The 24,018-nt window shown below is 43.2% G+C and overlaps 1 protein-coding gene across 1 annotated transcript in view; it reads right to left on the bottom strand.

Moving 5' to 3' along the window:
• Opn5 (opsin 5) overlaps window positions 1–23,182 on the bottom strand; it is a 47,753-nt gene extending 24,571 nt beyond the window's left edge. Inside the window, exons 1-4 of the mRNA XM_032899472.1 lie at window positions 23,053–23,182; window positions 18,988–19,104; window positions 9,507–9,677; window positions 5,656–5,990 (exon numbers count right to left, since the gene is read on the bottom strand). Of these exons, the coding sequence (XP_032755363.1) occupies window positions 5,656–5,990; window positions 9,507–9,677; window positions 18,988–19,104; window positions 23,053–23,182 (753 nt within the window). The remainder of the gene's footprint in view (window positions 1–5,655; window positions 5,991–9,506; window positions 9,678–18,987; window positions 19,105–23,052) is intronic.
• Between the last annotated feature and the right edge of the window lie 836 nt (window positions 23,183–24,018).

Raw genomic sequence — 24,018 nt, 5'->3', positions numbered from 1 at the left:
AATTCTAGCACTCAGGAGGCAGAGGCAGAGGGGGAATGGCCATGAGTTCAAGGCCAATGTTGGTTTCAGAGTGAGTCCCAGGCCAACTCGTATTAGAGAAGATAATCTTTAAAAAAAAAAAAAAGGCAAAAAGAAGAAGAGGAGAAGAAGACGAAAGGGAGGAGGTGAAGAGGAGAAAATAAATAGCAAGGCAGTAAATATAACGTGCTATAGCTTCTCTGTTCCTCAGTTCCCTCATTCATGTACAAATACACGAGTAACAACGTCTGAGCTCTCAGGCTACCTTCTAAGAGCTTAATTCATTCAACAACCTAAGCATGTCCACTTTGGGTTCTTCTGTTTTACCCACAGAGTGACAACTGAGGTCAACCGTCTCACACCCTCTTCCCCCAACTTGCAAAGAAACTTTTCTGGAGTCTTTGGGGCGCCTACCATCTGTTCGCCCTGGCTAGGATCCAAGCAGAGAACATGAGCTCATGCTTTAAAAAAAAATCCACACTTTCCAGTTGCAATTTTCTCAAACCTTAAAATACCACTACTCTAAAACCAAGCAAAAGCTGTGGTTGGAAAGAGAGGAGACAAATTGGGTCGTGTCAGCTTGCCCATCTGTGTTCGGGAACTTAAGTCTAAAAGTGAACATGTTATCCCCAGACTAGGCAATGGCTCGACCTAAGGGAGAGGTGTTCATTATAGGTGAGCCAAAGTCCTTAGGTGGGACACTCTTGCTTAGAGGAAAACAAATAGCTATAGGACCCAACTAAAATGATTTTTGTCAAACTACCATAACAGGCCTTTAGATGACCCAGCGTGTATAACAATGTTGGCAGAATCTTGGAGTTTTGAAGTCAATGGTGATGCCATTCGATTTGAACTGCCCTCCCCCCACCCTCTACCTCACATCCTCCCATAGATAAGAAAACCTAAGCCCCTAAGCAATGAATGGCTTTGCCCAAGGAGGGTGAGTCTGGAGCCACAGTAGAATTATCAAAAGATGCAGATTGGCTATTATAAATAAGGCTGCGATGAACATAGTGGAGCATGTGTCTTTGTTATATGTTGGGGTATCTTTTGGGTATATGCCCAAGAGAGGTATAGCTGGGTCCTGTGGTAGTGCGATGTCCAATTTTCTGAGGAACCTCCAGACTGATTTCCAGAATGGTTGTACCAATCTGCAATCCCACCAACAATGGAAGAGTGTTCCTCTTTCTCCACATCCTCTCCAGCATCTGCTGTCACCTGAGTTTTTGATCTTAGCCATTCTCACTCATGTGAGATGAAATCTCAGGGTTGTTTTGATTTGCATTTCCCTTTTGACTAAAAATGTTGAACATTTCTTTAGGTGTTTCTCAGCCATTCAGCATTCCTCAGCTGTGAATTCTTTGTTTAGCTCTGAACCCCATTTTTAATAGGGTTATTTGTCTCCCTGCGGTCTAACTTCTTGAGTTCTTTGTATATTTTGGATATAAGCCCTCTATCAGTTGTAGGATTGGTAAAGATCTTTTCCCAATCTGTTGGTTGTTGTTTTGTCCTAACAACAGTGTCCTTTGCCTTACAGAAGCTTTGCAGTTTTATGAGATCCCATTTGTCGATTGAATAGCCTAATAAGAGCACCAGTGGAAGGGGAAGCCCTTGGTCCTGCCAAGACTGAACCCCCAGTGAACGTGATTGTTGGGGGGAGGGCAGTAATGGGGGGAGGATGGGGAAGGGAACACCCCCAGAGAAGGGGGAGGGGGAGGGGATAGAGGGATGTTGGCCTGGAAACTAGGAAAGGGAATAACAATCGAAATGTAAATAAGAAATACCCAAGTTAATAAAGATGAAAAAAAAAAGATGCAGATTGGGGCACTAACTTACAGTTGAGACTCTGGAATGGGAGATACTCAAAACATGGCAGTTGATTGGTTCTGCTGTAGAAAACACCAAGCTAGGTAAGGACTCTGGGCTTGAATCTGCTCTCACTAGACCCTGAGACACGTGACAAGATGCCTAGTGATAGGCATCTACAGGTATATCCCAGGATTTTTCCACATTTTGAACTTGAGTCGTATTCCTCTTACCCATACTCCTCCAAAACAATTAAAAATGTTAGCAATTTCTCAACACAGGATTCAAGCACTGACCACCAAAGTCAATAATAAATGAATGGTAACAGTGTATGTCCTCTCAGGGGGCTAGGGACACAATTGGAAATGATCATTAATTTGAAATTCTTTTTTGTTATTATGTCTCTCTGACTTGGCTTTTTTTCTTCCCTTCAACAAATATATATTAAGCACTTAGCATGTTAGAGGCGATGCGTTGGGTCCTGGGGACATGAAGTAACAAAAAGTCAAAGTGTCCCTGCAGCCTCTATTGACTGGCAGTAAAAGACATTGAGCAAGAAATCACAAGAATGAGTATGTAATTGCGAATTAACTAGAAATTTGACAATTCTCAAGAAGTAATGATGTTTCTGTGAAACACGGTAAGAGGAAGACCTGAATTCCATTTTTGAAATGCCTCTCTGAGAATCGACCATTAAGCTTGGACACACCAAGGAGAACAAAGAGAACTAAATAATTAGCTTTTTAAAAAAAAAAGAGCAGCCATTCCTCTGCATTGCCCTTAGCATCCACATAGGGAGTGCTTTGAATCTGACACCTCACTGACAGGTTAACAATCAATAGGCCAACCAATGAAACAAGTCACCTGAGAGAACCCGAGTTCATACCTCAGGCTTTTTTCTCAAGGCTTCACAATCAAAGGAAAAGAGTGAAACAAACCAACTGTCCCAAAGAAAAAGAGGCCTGAGCCAGAGGTCAAAGGAGCACATCACAGCCATCAAGGCCACCTTTAATCAGGTATCCAATGGAGCCACCTCGGTTACCATCTAGGAAATGCTGGGCTATGGGATGGAGACCCCAACAGAACCAAACACTTACCTGAATCTCATTCACTCTCTTGCAAAGAAAGAGAGACAAATGCTTGACTCCGTGGGACAGATACCTCTAAAGGCAACATGCCCATATTCTCTAGTGACCTGCATTAGGGACTCTATCTAGGGACAGTTAGGACTGCTTTATGGTGATGAAAGGGACATTACGAGCTATCTGGGATCCTCATATTAACCACAGATCTGGATGTGATAGGTGAATAGGAAATGCTAAGGAACAAATAGTGGATGCCAAGATATCTGCATGATAATGTTTGAAAAACAGAGGCACACTCTCTGACCTTACCTTCCAGCCATAGCACTATCTCCCTTCTTAGATGAGCTGCAAGAGACTCACTTCAGTGTACGATACATTTCCCAGCGGAAATGCCCAGCGGAATAACTAAATATTCAGTTTGAGGCGTCTCTGTTTCAAAATAGAAATTTAAGCACAGCTGGGCATGGCAGAGCGCACCTGTAATTCTAACACCTGGGGGGCGGAGCCAGACCAGCTACACGGTGACCTTGAGGCCACTCTAGAATACTGAAGGGAAGAAGGAAGGCAAGGAGGGAGAGAGGGAGGGTGGAAACATGAAACAGGAGAGAGAAATAGTTGAAATAAAAGCTTTGGGGATTTTTGGGGAGTGTGTGTGTGTGTGTGTGTGTGTGTGTGTGTGTGTGTGTGTGTGTGTGTTGGAAAACAATCGATTGTCCCAGCTACAGGCCTAAGGGATGCTGAAAGTGAGCAAGAAAATGTAAGTCCAATTTTCCACCCGAGTAGGTGAAATGTCTATAGTCCAGAGACAAGAGAGGATGTCAGGGGGGTCGAAAGCCTGTCCTGAACTGGCCTTTCCGAGCCAAGGAGCAGAGAGCAGGGCTGTATGAGCCAAGCAGCAGCACTAGCTGAGTTCACAGGATCGGCCGCCCAGGTTATAGCAGAGAGTAGGAACACCGCTCACAGAGGCCTTGTGGTTAGGATAAAGCACATGCACTGAGCTGCCTGACATGACCAAAAGGAATTGGATACCTCATTAAAAAGCCAGGTCAGTAAGAACAGTCCCGACCAGGATCTCCAACCAATAGGCACCAGGACACTTTGACGACTCCTCAGGCTGCACTGGCAGCTCTGGGAACAGAAGAAGGGCAGTCTCTGATGCTACGGAACATGCCTCTGTTGGCCAATAACGAAACTTATTTCACAGGGTCAAATGCAGACAGAAAGGGAGGTGATGTGGGGCCATGGAACCAGAGAGTACAAAAGCATCGTGCTCGTGCGTGAAGGATGCCCAGATGCATGTGCAAATACACACTACGCTTCCGTTCGTAGTGCGTGTACGATGAAAGTCAGAGAAACCACCATAAAAAGAACAACTAGAGAGGAGAGCAGGTTGAAAAGGAGCTATAGACAGATGCCACCTCATATCCTGCTGGATGAGATCAGACCCAAAGAAGGCAAGTCGAGAGAATAACCCAGCAGGAAATACTTAAGAGGACGCAGACGATGAGCTTACTTTACTAAATCTCAGACTGTCACCTTGAGTTACACACTTTTAGACCACTGGCCTTGCAGGAAGCAGAAACTCCGAGGGGTGAGAAACTGAGAGATCCTGTGCAGAGGCTGAAGGAAGGAAGGGTTTTCTCCAGACGGAGAAAGGGTGGCTGTGAGATTGTCTCTTCTTACTTCAGCAGAAATCAAGTAAAATCAGTGTGAACGTATAGTGGGCGTCCTAATGGGAAGTTGCACTGGGTTTTTTTTTTTTCCTACAGATACTTTTGTTTTATGTGTGGGGGTGTTTTGCCTCCGTGCGTGTACAGCCTGAGCACTTCCGGTGGCTGAGGGGGCCAAAGAAAGAGATGCCTGAGCCAGAGGTCAAAGGAGCACGTCACAGTTCTCAAGGCCACCTTGAGTCAAGTATTCAATGGGGCCACCACAGCGAGTGCTGGGCTCTGGGATGGAGAACTAAACAGAGCCAAGCACTTGCCTGTATCTCATTCACTCTCCGGATGAACCGTGAGCCACCACGTGGATGCCGAACGTGCCGAGCTGCGTCACCAGACCCAGACTTACTATACTTGCTACACAGTGAGGAGATGGACTCTAAGAAGCCGGGTGTCACAGCAAAAGACGGGCTCAGCAAGCCGTATTTATAGATTTGTCAATACGTAGGTGCACGTGTGGGTGCGTGGTGGGAAGCAGGCGCGCGAACGTGTGTACACAATAATAAAGAAAGAAAGGCTATCAAGAAGGGTGAGGGCAGACATGGGGAATTGTAGGGAGGGTCAGGGAGGAACTGGAGGAAGGAAAGGGAAGGGAGAAAGTAATGTAATTATATTTTAATTACGATGTAAAAAGTCAACGACTACCGTTAAAAAGCTAGATGTCTAGTGCTGGGTTACAAACAGGGCAGTGTTTGTGGTGGAATTCAAACCTTTCTCTGTTGTCAAATTCCATGGTCTCTTTTCCATTTGCCATAATATCTAAAGAACTGCCAACTGTGTTCCTTCCCACTTACCCAAGGATCCAACCATTAGGGAACATTCTGTGGCAAACCAGGAAGCCATGGGGATGGCAGCATGTCCTTAAAAAGCCAACCAGAGTCCAAGCAAAACAAAATGGCGCCAACTGTGCAAACTGTGAGGTGTGTGTGTGTGTGTGTGTGTGTGTGTGTGTGTGTGTGTGTACACCTATACATTTTGAGTGTTCAATAAAACCATACCTATAGAGGGAGTACAGTTACCGTTACCTTGGTCAGCTTCACCTCGAGCACATGGCTGCTATGAATCCGACTGTCGAAATGTGCTACCTCTTTAGAAGAAGATTTCACCTTGGCAATGATCTTCGAGTACGAGAAAACAATCACAGCCGTTGGCAGCAGGAGGCAGAAGAAGAGGATGCTCAGGATGAATACCTGACCCCCACCCGAAGCCTGGGCCAGCCACCAGTCCAAGGTGCACGAGGTTCCGAAGGGCTCAGGTGCATAGTCCCCCAGGCCCACCAAGGGCATGGTGGTCCAGAAGGAAGCATAAGCCCAGATGACTGCCAGGCAGATGTAGGCATGCTTTCTCTTCAGCCAGACCCCTGGAGGTGGAAAAAAAGAGCATTACCCGCATGTAACCTGCCCTGTGCCCGGATACCTCCCCTGGACATGTCAAATTCCATCTCCAAAGATTTATTCCACTGAATTCTAGGAGACGCGGACAGATTAACTGAAGCCTGGGGGAGAGCGAAGTCAAGGCAAAGAAAGTTCCAGAGCTGGAGCCTTTGTCCAGGAGGAAGCAATTTGAAGAGAATTCACGGGGAAAGTTTTCTCTAGGCACCTAGGAGTTTTGGGAGGGAGAAGTGGCTCAGGGTGGGAAAGCAAGACAGAAAGAAGAAAGGACACGGAAGACGATGGGGGAGCTCGGGAAGACATCTCAAGAGTATGTTAGTGAGCAGTCTAAGAAGTCAAAGGAGAATCCTTTCCAGGAGGTGCGAAATCAAAGGATTCGTCCTGCCTTTAAAGCATCCTTATTTCTAAAACCTCTTTTGTGTCTACATCCTTTCCTTGCCTAGGAATTTGTTGAGTGGGGTTGGCTGGCGGGTCTTGATCCTGAACCCGTGGTGTGGTGCTAAAGTGAATGACTGTGCTTGAAAATTCCTAGGCATGATGGGAGAGCGGCGGACAATCTGATTAGGTTGTCGCACATGCTGTGTAAGTAATTCTGGGGGGAAAAAATGTCTTCAAGAAGAATGGGGATCAAAGGAGTGGGAGACAAAAGAGCTCAGTGTTTCAACACTAGTTCCTTAACCAAAAGAGAATTCCAAGAGAAAGAAGTGCTATGGTCATTATTTTTTTTTTAAGTTGTAAAACTCTAGTGATCACTTCCGGAAGTTCAACTCAGTCACCAAGGCCAGGTCAGCTAGCTCTTTTGCAACAGTCACCATGGAAATCACTTCACCTGACGTAGCATACTGTCGAAGGGGAGGTGAGAAGGCTTCCCTGCCGCTTCAGCTGCACAGTAGCAGGGAAGAACTATCGAAAAGCACCGAGTAAAGCTACCTGATTGTTTCCACATGCACTCGGGGCTGCTTCTGTTCTACGCAAGTGAGATTTGAGGCACTAAGACTGCAATTCCTCTGAGTGCAGTGTGATTTCATTCGTGTGGCCTTTCTGAGTGTTCGGCGTTCTTGACATTAAGGGGCATTTCCGGTAACCCATGGCTTATTAAGGTTTGCGGTTAGTTCCTTGTGTTTACTTTGACGAATGGACTCTGACCCAAGCTAGCATCAGAATAGCTAGAGAGCTGAGGATGAACTTGAACTTCTGATTCTCCTGCCTCCATCTCCCAAGAGCTGGAATTATAGGTGCACAGTCCGGCTGTGCCTAGTTTATGTGATGCTGGAGCTAGAACACAGGGCATCGCGCACAGTAGGCAAGCATTCTGCCAATTGAGCTACCGCCCCAGTCTTTGCTTAAAGGTTTTGATGATGTTTAAAGTAAATGAAATCGTGTCAACTCTGCAAACTATTAACTTAGACCTTAACGTGAACATTTACTTCTCTCTCTCTCTCTCTCTCTCTCTCTCTCTCTCTCTCTCTCTCTCTCTCTCTCTCTGAGTGTGTGTGTGTGTGTGTGTGTGTGTGTGTGTGTGATCACTAAGAAGAAACAGAAGAAACTGTATCTATGCTCCATCGTCTCCGTTTACTCAAATACATGGCATTGAACATCATGAAATACAAAATTCTCCTCAAGCCCAACCAGAGAAGGGTAGCGATCGGGTAGCCACAAATGTTCGTCAGCTCTTGGTTATCCATCATAACGCGTCAAACACTGGCAGAGGTTAGGACATAGCTTCATGAGGACGTGCATAGGCATACGAATAAGCATTGATAGTGAGGGTTACTTAGTGAGCTTTTATACTTACGTTCCAGTATGCTGAAAGGCTGTCAAGTACAGGAGGGAGTAGATTAGTAGATGGGTTCTGTGGTGCTCCAGAAGTCAGAACTAGGACCAATGGGTGGAGGTTACTGGGAGGCAGTTTTGTCTCAATATAAGGAATAACATTGTAACAATGAGAGCAGACCAATCAGAGAATGGGCTGCCTTGAGCAGTAGTAAGCTCCCCGTCACTGGTCACTGGAATTACTCAAGAGTCCAAAAGGTCATCTCTCGGGAATGACCACTTACAACATTACGTGGTTGCTTCCCACCACGTATGTCTGCATGTCCCTGAGTGACCTTTTAAATTCCAATAGGCTAGAGAACACTGTGTGAAGGTCCAATAGTGAATCAGGTTAAAGGGTGAAATGTCATAGAGTCAAGCTTAGAAGAAGCTTGGTGATATACACCTTTCTTCTACCGCATTTATGCCCCGCCATGATTCTGAAAATGGAGAGCATCCTCTCTTTAGTTCATACAACGTTTAAACTCTAGATGACATTTTAAAACAGAGATCTCAGTTTATTCTTCCTCAAATACTCCTGAGAAGTTGAACGTTTTTGTCTTCTTGTCTATGAAATCTACGGTTTTATTAAAAATCCGTTTGCTGTGCTATAAGACAAGATTATGGTGAGAATTGGACTCTAACATCATACAAACTGCATAATTGTATGGTTTTATCTTATTGGAACTTTTGGTTCAGGCTGTTTCAACTGGAAGTTTTAGACATTTATGAAACGAGATGTAATTATTTAATGAGTGTTGAATTCTGAGGACATTTACAACTACCCTCCTCCTGCCCCATACATGGCCTCCTTCAGAGTCCTCCTTCAGAGTATCAACTTTTTAAGGACCAAAGAAAATGTTCTTCACCATGTCTGTATGCCGGCCATCCTCTGTCCTGTAGCTTCAGCCACACTACCTAACAGTTTGTCAGTCCAAGCAGCTTTAGCCAAAGACAGTCACAACCATGCCCTGGTTAGGTCTGATTCTTACTATGAAAATTAAGTGCCCCCAAATTTTCTCCTTCTGGATCAATAAATTCCCAGGATCCAAAGAAACAAACATACTAAAACTTGAATTAGTAAAATAGTCTAATCTTTAAAATATGGAGTTCCGGAAACTCCATTATTGCTGCCTCACCAGCTCTTAGCTGCTCCATCTACCTACCAACACCACAAGAGACCTGCAGAGCCGTATTTCAGTGCGTGTATCCTTTCAGGTAGGAACATCTGTATGGCTCTCTAAACCTGGAGAACATTCTGGAATTCTCCATCTCTGAAACCTTAGAGAGCCTGAGTCCTAAAGAAAAAAACCATAGATAGCGGTTCTTATAATCACAAAAACTGAGTAGGTCATCAGCTAAATCCTGATCTTGTTCATTCGTTCTTTTCGTTTTTGTTTTTCGCATGAGGAAATGTGTAGACACTTCCGTATTTTACACCAGAAAGTGAGACATTTAAGAGCTGTAGGCATATTATAAAAGTAGGACTAAAGGACACATACATCAACACAGGTCAAATCTAAATAAACAGTAGAACCAGAGAGGCTATGAATAAAAGGATTCTTGGTCACTGGAGTTATTAATAACCTTTATTTACTGTATAAAATATACACAGGTCTGACACTCAAATCATCTAACTTTCCTATCGGGGAACAAGGAACCTTCCCACTTACCATAAGACAGATAACAGATCTTCAGATAGCGGTCCAGGCTGACAGCAGTCATGGTAATCAGGCTTCCACAGCCAAAGAAAAATCCAGCCCATCCATACCAGCGGCAGCCAAACCAGCCAAACACCCAGCGGTGGCAGAAGCAAGAGATGATGGTGAATGGCTTGCCTACAACTAGAGCATCAAGCAGGCGTCAAAGGAGGATCCTTGCAGTTAAAACCTTCACGGGTTCACTCAACTCAGCTGGCCCTTCATCCCTACAGACACATTTCAAGGTGTGAGTATAAATACACACAAACACACATACACACACACAGACACAAACACACACAAACATACATACACACACATACATACACACAAACACACACACACACAAACACAAACACACACACACACACACACACACACACACACACATACACACACACACACACACACACATACATACACACACACATACACACACACACATACATACATACACACACACATACACACACACATACATACACACACACACACACACACACACACACACACACACACACACAAACAACATACACACACAAACATACATACACACACAAACACACACACACAAACATACATAAACACACACACACACACTTCGTTACATAAAACTGATAGATTAGTAAAATTCTGACAGCTCATTGATGGCCCACAGCAACCAAATGAAGACCCAACAGGTCTTGGTCATAGACATAAAGTGATCAAGCAGGAACTGGCCTGAAAGTTTCCTCCATGCTGGCTAGGCTTCATAGAGCTTAAAGGTGCCGTGCAGACTGCTGGGAAAGAACTGTCCTCAACAGCCCCACTCAGCTGTAGAATATGTGTTCAATAACAACCCATGAATCTACTTATACACTAATGAATAATGCCATGATTATCATAGGAGTAACCAGCTACTTTCGAATTGGCTTCGAGGCTTGCTCCGGAAGTGGAGGAACTAACTGTCTGTCAAAAGCTGATGGCGTGGGAAGTCCTGGGCACTGGGAAGAAGCTACTAATGTTGATCTACTGAAGAGGCATGATCTGTCTTCTAAATAACTATGTTTTTTGCCATAGATTAACGTCGCTTTGTTCAGAGAAATGTCGCTTTGCAGTTAACAGTAGTGACTACAAGAATCACAATTGACCAAAGTACTGAGAATAAATGACTGTTAAATGTCAGGCTGTAAGTGGGACATTTTTAACACATCCCTTCTCGGGGAACAATTCAAAAGAAGGGGCAGAAAGAATGTAGGAGCTGCGGGAAGGGCGAGGAAGCCAGAAGGAGTGATAACATAATTTGACATGTCCTGACATGACGTAATATGACTGTAACATTCCTGAGCTCGTGGCATACATGATTAGCTGTACTAGGTGAGCTAAGCTGGTCAACATCCTGTCATGGGAGGGAAGGGGATCATAGGTGTCCATCCCTTCCTGAAGATTGATAAGTACTTAACGGCCGCTGAGGAAGAGAGAGATGTATCCTTCAGCGGTGTGCACTGGTAAGCGGGGACCAGGTTCTGTAAGCAATGCTAATATAATTCATTGAGACACACATACAAAAGATGTGACAGTAGAGAAAAGGCCGTTAGTAAGGAATTAGTGAGAAAGATGGGGAAATGAGAGGGGGTAATGAAGGAGTGATTTGATTTTAATAATATTATATACATGTATGTAGTGTCATATATTAATATATGTAATAAAACCATTCAAAATTACCTTTCAACTATTTTTAAAATATCACTGATTTTTTTTTCATGAACTAAATTTGAAATTACCCTGAAAAGTTTTCCTTCATCCCAATAGTCAAAGAACTTTTTTAAAGCTAAGTATTAATCTATTTACTATTGTAACTGTCTCAAAGAGATTGGCTTCAAGGAGTACAATAGATGTGACCGTGGAAGGTGATGACAGCGATGTGATCCTTGCTAACATTTTATTAAAGTGGTTCATTTAAAAGATGGGGAAGAAGGACACTATATTTACAACAGAACATCCAAGAGAAATTTTCTCCTAAAGCACACGTTTTCTAAGCTGATTTTTCCTCCTTGATTGTCTAGGACTCCATTGTTTTCCTCCTGTCCAAAATTAGATATTCAACTTTGAGTGTTGAACGAGTGTTCCAGGGAAAAGGTTTTCTATGGTGACCTTCAAACATCTATTCAGCCACACCAAGCTTATTGGCAGACTTATGTCTTGGCCTTCAAAGCAAACATACTTGGCTAGTCAAACGATACCCAACAAAGGGTACCAGCTCTAGTCTTTAATGGTGAATGTTCGGAACGTTTACAAATTTTCCATTCAGAAAGCATCTTGTGCCCAGATGTATTGACTATATACTCTTGCTAATGTTGTTACCAACTACTCCACAGATTATGAAATATGCCTCATCTAAGTAGGAAAAAATAAAATAAGATTCCTTGTATACTCTTGGGACCCTTCCTCCTGTTGGGTTGCCTTGTCCAACCTCAGTGTGATGGTTTTTGCCTTGATTGATGCATTTTGCTTTGTCATGTTTGGTTGTTTTCTCTTGGAGACCTGCTCTTTTCGGAAGGGAGATAAAGAGGGGTTAGCTAGGGCTCCCCCTAGGAGAGATGGGGGAGAGCTGGGAGGAATGGACAGAGGCTAAAATTGTGACCAGAATGCATATCAGGGAAGATTCTATTTTCAGTTATTAAAAAAAAGGTTAAAGGTCTTAGATCAATAAATACCTCAGTGCTGAGAATTGGAAACTTTATGTACTGCATCCACTAGCTTGTCAAGCGTGCTGATACTCCACTGTGTAGTTGCAGGAATAACAAGTAATTAATTATAGCTTTAAACTCATTTGATTGCTATTTCTTGTGTCATTACAACATCTAAGATTTACAGAATAATATTGAATAGATGTATCATACTCGGCATCCACCTATTGGCTAATTCTAAAAGAGGTGTTTCTATTTGTTTCAGCTGCTGTTGCAACTCAGTTTGTAGAGTGTTTGCCTGGGGTACACAAGGTCCTGGTTCAATCTTCAGAGCACACAAATCAGACATGTCGGCATTAGCCTGCCGCTGTAGGGTTTGGGAAGTAGATTCTGGAGGATCAGGGATTCAAATCAACCTTTACTACTTAGAGAGCTGGTTGACGTTTTGGGCGACCTGAGACTATGACTCAGAATGAAAGAAAGGGAGGGCAGAGACCGAGAGAGCAAAAGGGGGAGAGAGAGACCTTTAAATCTTTTATTATTGAATGTGATATTTTTGCTGCCTTTTAATCAAAGATACTCCTTCATCATGCTAGCTTGTTAAGAATCTTTTAACCAGAAATACATATTAAGTTTTATTAAAAACTTTCCAATGCACCTTTCATGAATTTTTACACACTGTTCGTGAGTTTTCTGTCCTCGCTGAATGTGTTAATACAATCACTCCTGCTGTGAGGGGTTTCTAACACCAGATGTAACATCACACACTCAGAGTTAAGCCCTGAGAAGTGGGACTTGGGACAGGAAAGGGGGAGATCATCTATGCAGAAAAAGAAACCATGCCTTGAATTCAGGGCAAGGAGAGTAGAAGGACACAGAGGTGTGTGACACTCATATTCTCTCAATCTGAACTTAAATTATACATATACATCATGTACGTATATGCCATATGCATATACATATACATTGCATGTACATATATATTACATATACATATACACATACAAGTACATATATTGTTTTCAGGAAAACAATACCATTCAAGATAAATGTGAGAAATGAAATTTTGGAATTGGAAGGAACTTTTCTAATACAATGATTTTCAAATGCTCCCCCCTCTGGGAGTCTGTGAAGTTCCTCTCATAGCACAAATATATATATATATATATATATATATATATATATATATAGAGAGAGAGAGAGAGAGAGAGAGAGAGAGATACATAGATAGATATGTGTGTGTCTACGTGGCTAATATATATGTGTGTGTAGACTTGATATGTATATGTTTGCATGTAGACAGGCATGTGTGTGAGTGTGTGGAAGGTTGCACCATCTGTGCGTGACTCTGTGTATGTGAGGCAAGTCTGTCATGGAGAGGCCAACCTTCTTTCAATCAGGAAAAATATAATATCTTATTTATGACATTATTTGAAGTTTTTCGGTTTTGTGTTTTATTGCTTTTGAACAGAGGACTAGAGGGCTGATGGAAAATATTAGGCGAAGGGAGGGGTGAGGGGAAGGGGAGAGGGGGGGGGGAAAAGGAAGCGAAGGTAGAATGAATGAAAAATATGGAAGACAGTTCTGCAAAACTCATTTCTTTGTACACTATTTCTAAAATCTAACAAAAATTGCTTACCGATCACTTCTTTAAGCTCCCCCATGTTTAGATTAAAACCAGAGATTCCCATGTTCTCTTGCAATTTTTCCCTTTCTATTCATTCTTTGTCACACTTGTTCTGTTGATTTATGTCTTACTCAGATACAAGATAGCCATTTTAATAAATGTAGGGTTCAAACACCCGACAGCTATTAGTAAATTCGAGATTCAATATGCTTACAACCAGGCCCGGAGAGAAGCGGGGAGCATGACAGAATGATAAATGGGAATTAGTGGGGTGAGGAAAAACAAGCAGAGATAGACAGGCATCGTTATTTTACATAAGGGAGTGACATTTAGGTGGCACGAAGATCTGTAGCCTGAAAAGTCTTCAGGGCAGAAAAGACAGCAAACCCCAAAGCTTGCAGAGAATCCCCTTGTGTGGAGGCCAAGGCAGAAGAAGAAATTAACGTGGCCTAAAGACAAGAACTAATATCCACGCTAGGTCTCCATCCAAAATGGCTTTTTTGTTTGTTTTGCTTTGTTTTGTTTTGTTGGAGGGGGGTGCAAACATGTGTGTGTGTGTGTGTGTGTGTGTGTGTGTGTGTGTGTGTGTGTGTGTGTGTGTAAGAGAGAGACAGGGAGACAGGGAGAGAAGATGCATGCTGACGCACATGTATGTTTGTTTTGAAACAGGGCCTTATGCAGGCCAAACTGGCCTCAAACTTATCCTGTAGCTGAAGATACAGGGTGACCCCAGACTATTGAGCATTTTGCCTTCACCTCCCAAATGCTGGGATTGTGAGCTCTAACACTACACCCAGCCTGCAGTGGAGCCTCTGATACGTCTCGGCAAGGTCATCTACAACAAATATCAATGTCTCTGTGTCTGTCTCTGTCTCCTTCCCTCTGTCACTCCCTCTCCCCCTCCTCTCTTCCACAGAGTGGAATGCTCCTCAGCCTGGTTCCCGATGGAGTCACTGCAGTTCGGTTTTCGTTGTGTTTTGCTTTGCTTTAGCTCTCATTGTCCAGGACTTCCAAGCCCTAGGCCTGCTGATACAATTTGTCTGAAGGGAATGCAGGCACCAATTTACTTTCTCTAACTCTCTAGCTTACTCTACTACACATTCCTGGAATAAGAGCATTTGTGCCTAAGACAACCTACATTAGTTGCATATATATGACATGTCTGATTCTAGAACCTGCTTCTTCAGCGTTTAGAACAGAATGCAGCTGGGTCAAAACTTTTAACCGAAAATCTATCCTGTCTAGAAGAAATCCAGGAATGAGAGATGGAGCAGAGATCGGGGGGAATGGCCAATCGATAACCACCGGCCCAACTTGAGACCCATCCCTTGAGCAAGCACCAATCGCTGACACTTTAATGATACTCTGTTATGCTTGCAGACAAGAGTCTGGCCTGGCTGTCCTCTGAGAGTCTCTACCCAGCAGCTGACTCAGACAGACGCAGACACCCACAGCCAAGTCCCCATGAGGCTTGGGGACTCTTATGGAAGAATAGGGGGAAGGACTGTGACCCCTAGGGAAATACGAACTCCACAGGAAGACCAACAGAGTCAACTAACCTGAACCCTTGGGGCTCTCAGAGACTGACCCACTAATCAAAGAGCATACACCAGAGGCTGAACCTAGGCTTCCCTACACACGTGTAGCAGATGTATAGTTTGGTCTTCATGTGAGTCCTGAACAACGGGAGCGGGGACTATCACAAAAAAGCTGTTGCCTCTCTGTGAGATATGTTGTTCTAACGGTGTTGCCTTGCCTGACCTCAATGCGAGAGGATGGACCTAGTCTCAAAGGCTTGATGTGCTAGGGTAGGGGGATACCCAGGGGCCCCACCCATTCAGAGGAGAAGGGAAGAGGGAATGGAGGAAGGTGTGTGGAAAGGGGTGACCAGGAGGAGGACAGTGAGAGGGATGAAAGTGAATAAATAAAAATAAAATATTAAAAAATAAAGAATGCAGCTGGGTAAGGGGAAAAGACAATTTTTTTTAGGATGTATTGGAAGAAAGTGTATTATAGACACTAAACGTGACCCAGATTTACCAAAGAAAGCTCAGGTGGAAGAAAACACCTTCTGGTGGATTCCTCTAAGCACACTGGCTGGGGAAAGGAGGATGTGCTTCCTGAGATCTCTAGAGCAGACTGGCAAGGCTGAAAGGAGTCTCAATGTATCAGACCAATTAAGAGCATTTTGTTTTAAATTCGCGTCTTGTCTGCGTCAGCCTTAAGCAGCAGTCAGCTATTACTCACTGACGAAGGATGTAGCTGAAATGACAGAGTTCACTAGGACAGACATTTTGCACTGAGAACTAGGAAGGGAGCCTTAGGCGAGCAGATGGAGAAAAACCGAACCATGCCTGCTGCTCTACCGCCATCGCGTGGCAAGAGCCGAAATGGCAGGCCCTTTGCCGCCTTTCAACAAACCGCGAGGGTTCACGCAGGGAAAGATGCTTACAGGACCTCTCTCTGCTTCTAACAGGAAGTTACCACCCTCTAAGCGTTTGTGATATCGGAGCCTATCTGCACCCAGTAACGCCTTCTCAAGTAACCTGGAGCATGCAAACTCTCAGGAAGAGGGTAACACGTGCTATTTAATACTGCATCAATGGGTCGATGATTACTATTATTAAACTTGGTTGTTGTAAACTAGCAGCAGTAGAAAATTTGATTTATGAAGATGCACACTATTTTAAACGGGAGGCGAGAAACTGCTTTGTTAAAAAAAAAACTCAATGTAAAAGCAAAGATTTCAAAGACTCTCTCTCGCTCCCTAACAACCTGAGATAATAGCTAAATAACAACAGATTTTGAATCCAAATAAAGGGTAGGGTAGAGCCCAGTCAGCCCTGGAAGAAGATGACGCATACCCAGAATTACTCTTTCTTAAACAAATTACAGTTAAAGAAAGAATCTTGTAGCTCTTCTTTTCTGGGTTATCTGAAAAGTCTAAGAAGCAAGAGAAAAATCCAGAAGTTTTCTATTTGATCCACATAGTAACTTATCTGGAAATGCATGAATACATGTGCGTGCGTGCATGCGTGCATGCGTGAGTGCGTGCGTACCTCTGTGTATCTGAATGTATGTATGTATGTATGTATGTATGTATGTATGTATCTCTGTGTGTTTCTGTGTGTGTGTGGTATGTTTGTCTGTATCTCTGAGTGTCTCTGTGTGTGTGGTGTGGTGTGTGTGCACATGTGTGTGCACATGTGTGTGCAAGTGCACACATTTGTTTAGGCAAATGTGTAGGCTGAATGCTAATGTTAGTTGTCTTTCTCTATCAATCACTTGCCACCTTATGGGGGGCACTAGGGACTTTCAATGATGCTGTTGTAGTCGAAGCCCCCCAATGTTTCTGTCTCCACTTCCCCAAGGTTGGAATTGCAGGTATGTATTGTCACACACATGTATTGGAGGCTGAGGATCCAAATCAGGCCTTCATGCTTTCACAGCAAAGTACTTTATCCACCGAGCTTCTCGGGCACTTATTAAACTCCCTGATATTAGTACGTTTAAGTGCCCCCCTGTAATGTTTTTGTGCAGCCAGCTTTAAGCATCATGGAGGAAGAAGCTTGGGGTGAGTCCTTAAGTTACAATTAAAATCACCGTTGTTCCAGCAGCTCTCGTAGTGACCTGTCACTGTCTTTGGCTGGAATTTCCCCTTTAAGATTCTATCATCTTACAGTTTATTTTCACCAGATTTCCATGATGGCGAGAAAGTAGCCACAGAGTGCAAAGCAGTGGGCAGTTAGAGTCTGGATCCATAGCCCTATGCACTCTTGAAATATGGATGGGACGGTATCATGTGTTGTCCAAAACTGTACCCTGAACACAACATCCCTGGGATAAGGCCTAACAGTGGGCTTGGAAAACGGCTCCAAGGGTAAAGTGCTTCTCATATAAGTGTGAGGACCCTAGTTTGAATCTTCAGCACCCATGTAAACACTAGGTGGCCAGCCCATGGGAAACAGAGAGAATGGATTCCCTAGGGCAAGCTGGTTAGCTAGAGGAACAAATTGGCAAGCTATACATTCAAGGGAGAAACCTTGCCTCAGTACATATGGAAGACAAGGACTGAGGAAAACAGCAATGTTGGCTTCTGGTTTACACACACATACACACACACACACACACACACACACATGGGCACACACATATGTGTGCCTACATGCACGTGAATATTCATGCACACAAAAATACACATGAATGTGTGCAACCAAGCAAAATTGCCCACATATGCACACCCACACATACATAACACATGTATATATTCAAGGAAAAAATAAGTGAAAAATAAAATATTTGACAAAAATAATCTAACAATAGAGCCACATGCCTGTGACCCCACCACTCAGGGGAGGCAAGATGGTGAAGAGTTCAAGGTCATCCTCACCTACATAGGAAGTCAGGGAACAGCCTGGGCTACAGTACAGGAGACCTTGTCTCAAAAGGAAAAAAAGGAAAAGAAAAGAGTGGTCAGGAAAGAAACAAGGAAACAGGAAGAAGAAAAGAAAGAAGGAAGGAAAGAAAAATAGAAAATAATTTTTGTTTTTCTTTTTCATACAATGTATTTTGATCATTGTCTTCCCAACTCCTCCCAGATCCCTACCCACCCAGCTGCTCTCTCTCTCTCAAAAGAAAAACAAACACACGAAGGAAGAAAGAAAGAATGAAATGAAATGAAAACCAAACAAACAGAAAACAAGTAAGACCAAAATAAAATAAAATAAAATAAAAACTTTTTTAAAAGCTCGCCAAAAAACATGGAGTTTGTTTCGCTTTGGCTCACTGATCTTGATCACAGGCCCTGCCTGCCCTGGAGTGTGGCCCTCTACTGGAGAAAATTTAATCTTTTCCTTTCTTTCCAGGTATCAATTTGAAATAGCTTTGGGGAGGTCCCAGTTTTCTAGGGAGAAATGCACAGAGGTCCCATGCCTAGCCAAACATAATAAAGGCTCTCTTAATAAATATATTATTAAATAAAGTAAAAAGGTATTAGCTGGTCTCTTTAGCAGACGTCTCATTGACTGGCTACACACAGTGCAAACACGCTTTGTGACGGGAAGAAGCAGGCGGTAAGAACGTGATCCCGGAGCCCGGGAGGGATTTAAAGTGGCTAACATCTTAAACCCATGAAGAAAGAGCAGCGTGGCTGAATTACCTGAAATCCCCAGATCACAGACTGCTAAATTAATAGTCATTATTTCCGCAGGTCTCAGCTTTCTGCGTCTAGAAGACATATAAAGGACATACCCATTTCCAAATGTGGAGAGAATCCCTACAAAGAAAAATAAGATGTCCCGCCATTAAAATGAGGATTCACTTGCAGATGAAACACTTCAATTTTTGTTTTAAATGGACTCCACCGATTTGGAGGGTAAGGAGAGGACACTAGATAAAATCTAAGTCGAGAAGATGAAGCAAGAGCATGGATTGTGAGTGACAGGCAAGGGATGGGTCGCCTCAGAAGGGGTAGGAGTCAGGAATTACAGGACTGAACTTACCCAGACAGTGGAACCACTGACTTCTCCTTAGGCTCAGGAGGGTGTGGGAATCCCAATGGTCAGTTCTTGTACTGGCCCCAGGGCAGAGTGTTTTCCTCAGCCATTTTTATAAAGTATTGGCTTTCTGTGACTCCCTCCCTTGGATAAGTGGAATCAACCCCTTAGCTATTTATGAGATCCTGCAAATAAAGTCAACCAAGAGAGGTGACTTCGTTGCCACTGTGGGCTCACGTAGGAGCACCGGCATGTGGGAGAGGTGTGGTCAGAGGTGGCTGCTGTGAGCCCTTGCAAGGAAGGGGTCATCTCCTCCACACAGGCCCCAGGACTTAGATTCCTGCAGTGGAATGGACCCTCACTCTCTGGAACACGGGATGCCTTCAGCTACCCCTGGACTAGCTGTCGAGGGTACGTGCGGAACCACTGACAACTTAAGCATTGCCCTCCCACCGAGGAGAGAGAAAGTGACCCTCAACCCACCAGACCTGACAACAACAACATACATGTGTTTCCCAAGTTGGAATAGTCTTTTATTAATGACAAGTTGTTTGGGGCATTACAATGAAACTGTTCACAAGTTCTTACAAACCCAGTTACAAAAAAAAAATCCAAAAAAATAGACCCATTATCTACTGACTGTATTTAAGAAAAGAATACACCTACTTCCATAGCTTAACATGTAGAGTAGATTTCCTCAGGGATCCTTGCTTCATAGTGTAGCTGTGTGTGAATGAGAATCTGGTACAGCTGCCTTCAGTAGTAAGGAATAAGCAAAGTATTAACAGGAGAGACCCAGAGTTTTCTGTTTAAATTTCTACTTTACTTCCTCCACCACAATTCATTTGAGGGGCCAAGGGGGAAAAAATGTGTCTTCGCTGATGGTGTAAAACCACCAGGACCTGACTGCATTGTGCTTTTAGGGGATATTGACACTCTGGAGCCAAAGATGCTTAATGGTCCATGAGAGGCTCTTTAGCTTTCTTAAAGCAAATGGGGGAGGGGGAGACTGAAGGGGTCGTGCAGTCCTAGAGCAAACCAGATAAAAGGCAACTCCTGATAAGAAACCGTCTAGCAAGGCACACTGGGAGCAAAAAGTGCAAAAAAGAAAAAAAAAAGCAGCTCAAAAATAGTAAGACAAATTCCATCTATGTCATATCCCAAAAAAGTTAAGTATTTGCATGCAGTCAATCCAGAAAGTTCCTCCAACACCCTTTCACGAGCCAGCATCTCTCGAGATTATTTCTTACTTGCGTTCTCTTAAACTTTTTACTAACCCTATTTCATAGGGTTTCACCCAGTGCCCGTTGCGACTTTAAAAATAGTGAACTCTATGAAATGCCATGTTCAATTGTTTCCATGAGCAACCTTGTCTGCAGATAAGCATCAAAAGAAATCAGATTTATTTTTCAAACTAAGGAAAACAAGATTAAGGCGATAGAGACTATTGGGGTGGACATCTTCTTCGATCATCAAAACACTGTATCTTTTGCACATAGACAAGAGGAAAAGCCTTCCTTGTAGGCAATGTAGGTTTTAACTTGAAGAGAGGAGAGTGGCAAATGGGTCTCGTGTTTATTTGTCCTGCATACCAAACTAGGGTATCTATTTTCATTCTTCAGTTTCCCCTAAGATTCAGAGTATTTAATAAAAATGGCCAAGAATGTTGCTCTGTCCACTCTGGCTCCTTCAAAAGGATCTAGACAGGTGGCAAGCAGACATGGGTCTAGAAAGAAGAGTTTAAGTCTCTCCAACCTCATCCAAATCCGCCCTTCTTACTCATCCCAAATGATTATCCTGTGACTTCGACTTATCTCCCTGATTCACCTAATGCTCCCTTCGCTTGGGGGCTCCCTTTCCAGCACCTAATCTTTAAGCTTCACTCCAGCACTTAAATCTGATTTTTGACTCCCCTGCCTCTAACGTGCATTAAAATGAGAACGTCTCTCATTTCCCACCAACACTGCTACACTCTCTTGCTAAAGTCCATCAAGCTAGGGAAGGGATGAGCTAATAGTTCTCCCACTGTTAGATTGCCTAGAGCCATTTATCTGGTTAAGGATGCTATTTTCAAAGCACCCCTTGCAACTCCATCAAACATATTAAGTACAATTTGTGAAATGATTCCTTGTCTGCCTTTTCTGATCACTGAGCTTAATAAGACATGATACGAAGTTTATTTCAGGGGTCATTTATTTACTGCTCTGCCCCATCTACTTAAGAGTAGCAAAGAGTGGATACTTCATATATTTGTGTTCAAAAGGCCAAATTTAAATGAAATGAAAAGTAGTCAAATGCTCACAGTAAGTACGAGGACCCTGGAAATTATTTTGCAACAGAGCGTGTAATTCAACCTCATAAGTTCTGCCTCAAGTACTGACCATAGAGGGATCTATGGAACATTCTAATGTGGTTTTTCCAATTTCAGGAGTTACATGAAATTCTTCGCAGTCATAAACAGATGAGAGAAGGAAGGGGAGAGAAATAGGGAAGGAGGGAGAGTGGAAGAAACAAAGAAAGGAGAGAGAGAAAGAGAGGTTGAGAAAGCAGGCTCGAACCAACATCTGAAATATTAAAGACACATAAACCTAAAGATGGGACCCACCTGCACACGGCTGACCCAACTTTGATATCACTTTAAATTTAAAAAGTGCTGTAAGTATTTATTTTAAAGGCGGTACCACAGTGTAGCTCTGGCTGGCCCGGTATTCTCTTATCTAGACCAGGTTGGCCTCAAACTCACAGAGATCTGCCTGCCTCTGACTCTCAAATGTTGGGTTTAAGGACATGTGCCCAGACAAAATGTCATTGGTGCAAAATGTCATTGGTGCAATCCAATAGAAGTATGATATAAACCAGAAGTGTGAGCTACACAGATATTCAGTTGTTTCGTTTTCTGGTAGCCACATTAAGCAACATAAACGGACATAGAAAAGTTAGTTTTAATAATTTAATACTTAATCTACAATTCCATAAATTATGTAGAAATCTAATCCACAAACTCATAATCCATAAATTATGAGTCCAATGGACATTTTGTATTCCAAAGTATTAGTGAGATGTTTGTACATTGTTTTCCAAGTACCAAGCCTTCAACAGGAGGCGTGCAGTTTTACTACAATATGCTCATTTGAAATGTAACAGTTTGGGTACTCAGGAGCCATGCAGCCATGGGTGGCTGCCGGTTTGAATAACACGGTCTAACATGAGACAGATTCAACCCTGTGTGAGTTATACATGAAGCTCTTCCCACCCTAGGCAGAATGTCACTGATCACCAGAATAATTTCTATCTTCGCAGGACTGAGATGGTGCAACTTTTAAAGCTGTGCCTACCGTCACTGTTGTACTGGGCCAGCATTCCCTCAGTTACGAGAGGAGGAAGCTAAAACAGATGGTGTCTGAGGGCCATTCTTATTAAAAGAAAAACGATCTGTTATCCATTTTGATAGCCAGAAAAAAAACCTACTACTCAAGTGACCAAATGAAACAGCTTCGAGATAAAGAATTCACTATGAATGTTCTCTGGATTATTAATGAAATATTTGTCCCTAATGACAGCAGCAATCATTTTTTTAATAAAACACTGATTGACTGTCATAATGCCAAGCCACCTTCTCCACTCCTGCTAATAACCCATGTAAGTATCGGAATCATTTGTGCAAAATCAATGCAGCCTGCGAATTCTCTCAATGCAGCCTCTGACATAGAAACGTTAAGGAAGCTTACCGATTATTGTTAGGTAAAAGCCAGCCACTAAATCCGCTTCCCAGGAAAGTTTGGAAGCAAAGGGGTCCTCGTCTCGAAGATAGTGGGGCAGGCGCTCATCCTGAGGCAGGGCAGTGTGGTTCAAGGCCATGCTGTCCTCACACCCCCAAGGGTCTGTAAAGCAAATCAGCAGAGATCTCAACAGACGTAATACTAAGTCCGTGAATCTGCTCACAAACGCATCCCTTTCTGTAAAACAAAAGGCATACACTCCCGGGCCCCACGGGTGATTGGTACCTAGTGGGGAGATGCTCACCGTTTTTTTTTTTTTCTTAAATGACGTAAATACACCAACACGCAGTTGTTCAATTTGCAGTCTAGACAAGCCTGCATTTTCTCCTCAGGCTGCCTCTGAGGCTTTTCACACCTCCCCAGTGAATAAAAGGTTGAAAACTAGTTTGCCCCATTGCTCCCTAGCGAACTTTGTAAAGATCTGAAGTAGGAAATGTGGGCTCTGTGTACGCTGACTTGCCGGAATACAGCATTCCGAGATAGCCCAAGCTTCTCCATTCCTAACGGGCATGGGGAGCTGCTGGGTATTGCTAAGGGAAGAAAACAGAGCATTCGGTGCAAATATGGACGCTTCACTAAATGAAGTTAATAGGTCAGAGATTGAAAGGGTTAACCTAAAAGTTGAAGCTGTTCATGAGTGGGGAAGGGGCACGTCGCTTCCATCCATCGCTAAGGAGCTATCGACAGTTGACTGCCGCTCCCCGCTAAAGGAAGGAGAGTCAGTTTGCTTTGGTGATGTGTCCTCTGGTAGGCTAACCATGGTCCAGGAGGTGGTCCTGTAGCCATGTGTGTATGGGCAACAGAAATTAGACTCAGTGTGTTTTTAAAAAAATAAATAAATAAACAAGCATGAAATTGAGAGATGGGGATGACTAGGAGAGTCAGAGGAGTGTAATGGAAAAAATTATATATAAT

This window comes from Rattus rattus, chromosome 4 (genome assembly GCF_011064425.1).
Source record: "Rattus rattus isolate New Zealand chromosome 4, Rrattus_CSIRO_v1, whole genome shotgun sequence".
NCBI lineage: Eukaryota > Metazoa > Chordata > Mammalia > Rodentia > Muridae > Rattus > Rattus rattus.
The sequence above is the reverse complement of the archived record's forward strand: the minus strand, read 5'-3'. Positions and strand labels throughout refer to the sequence as shown.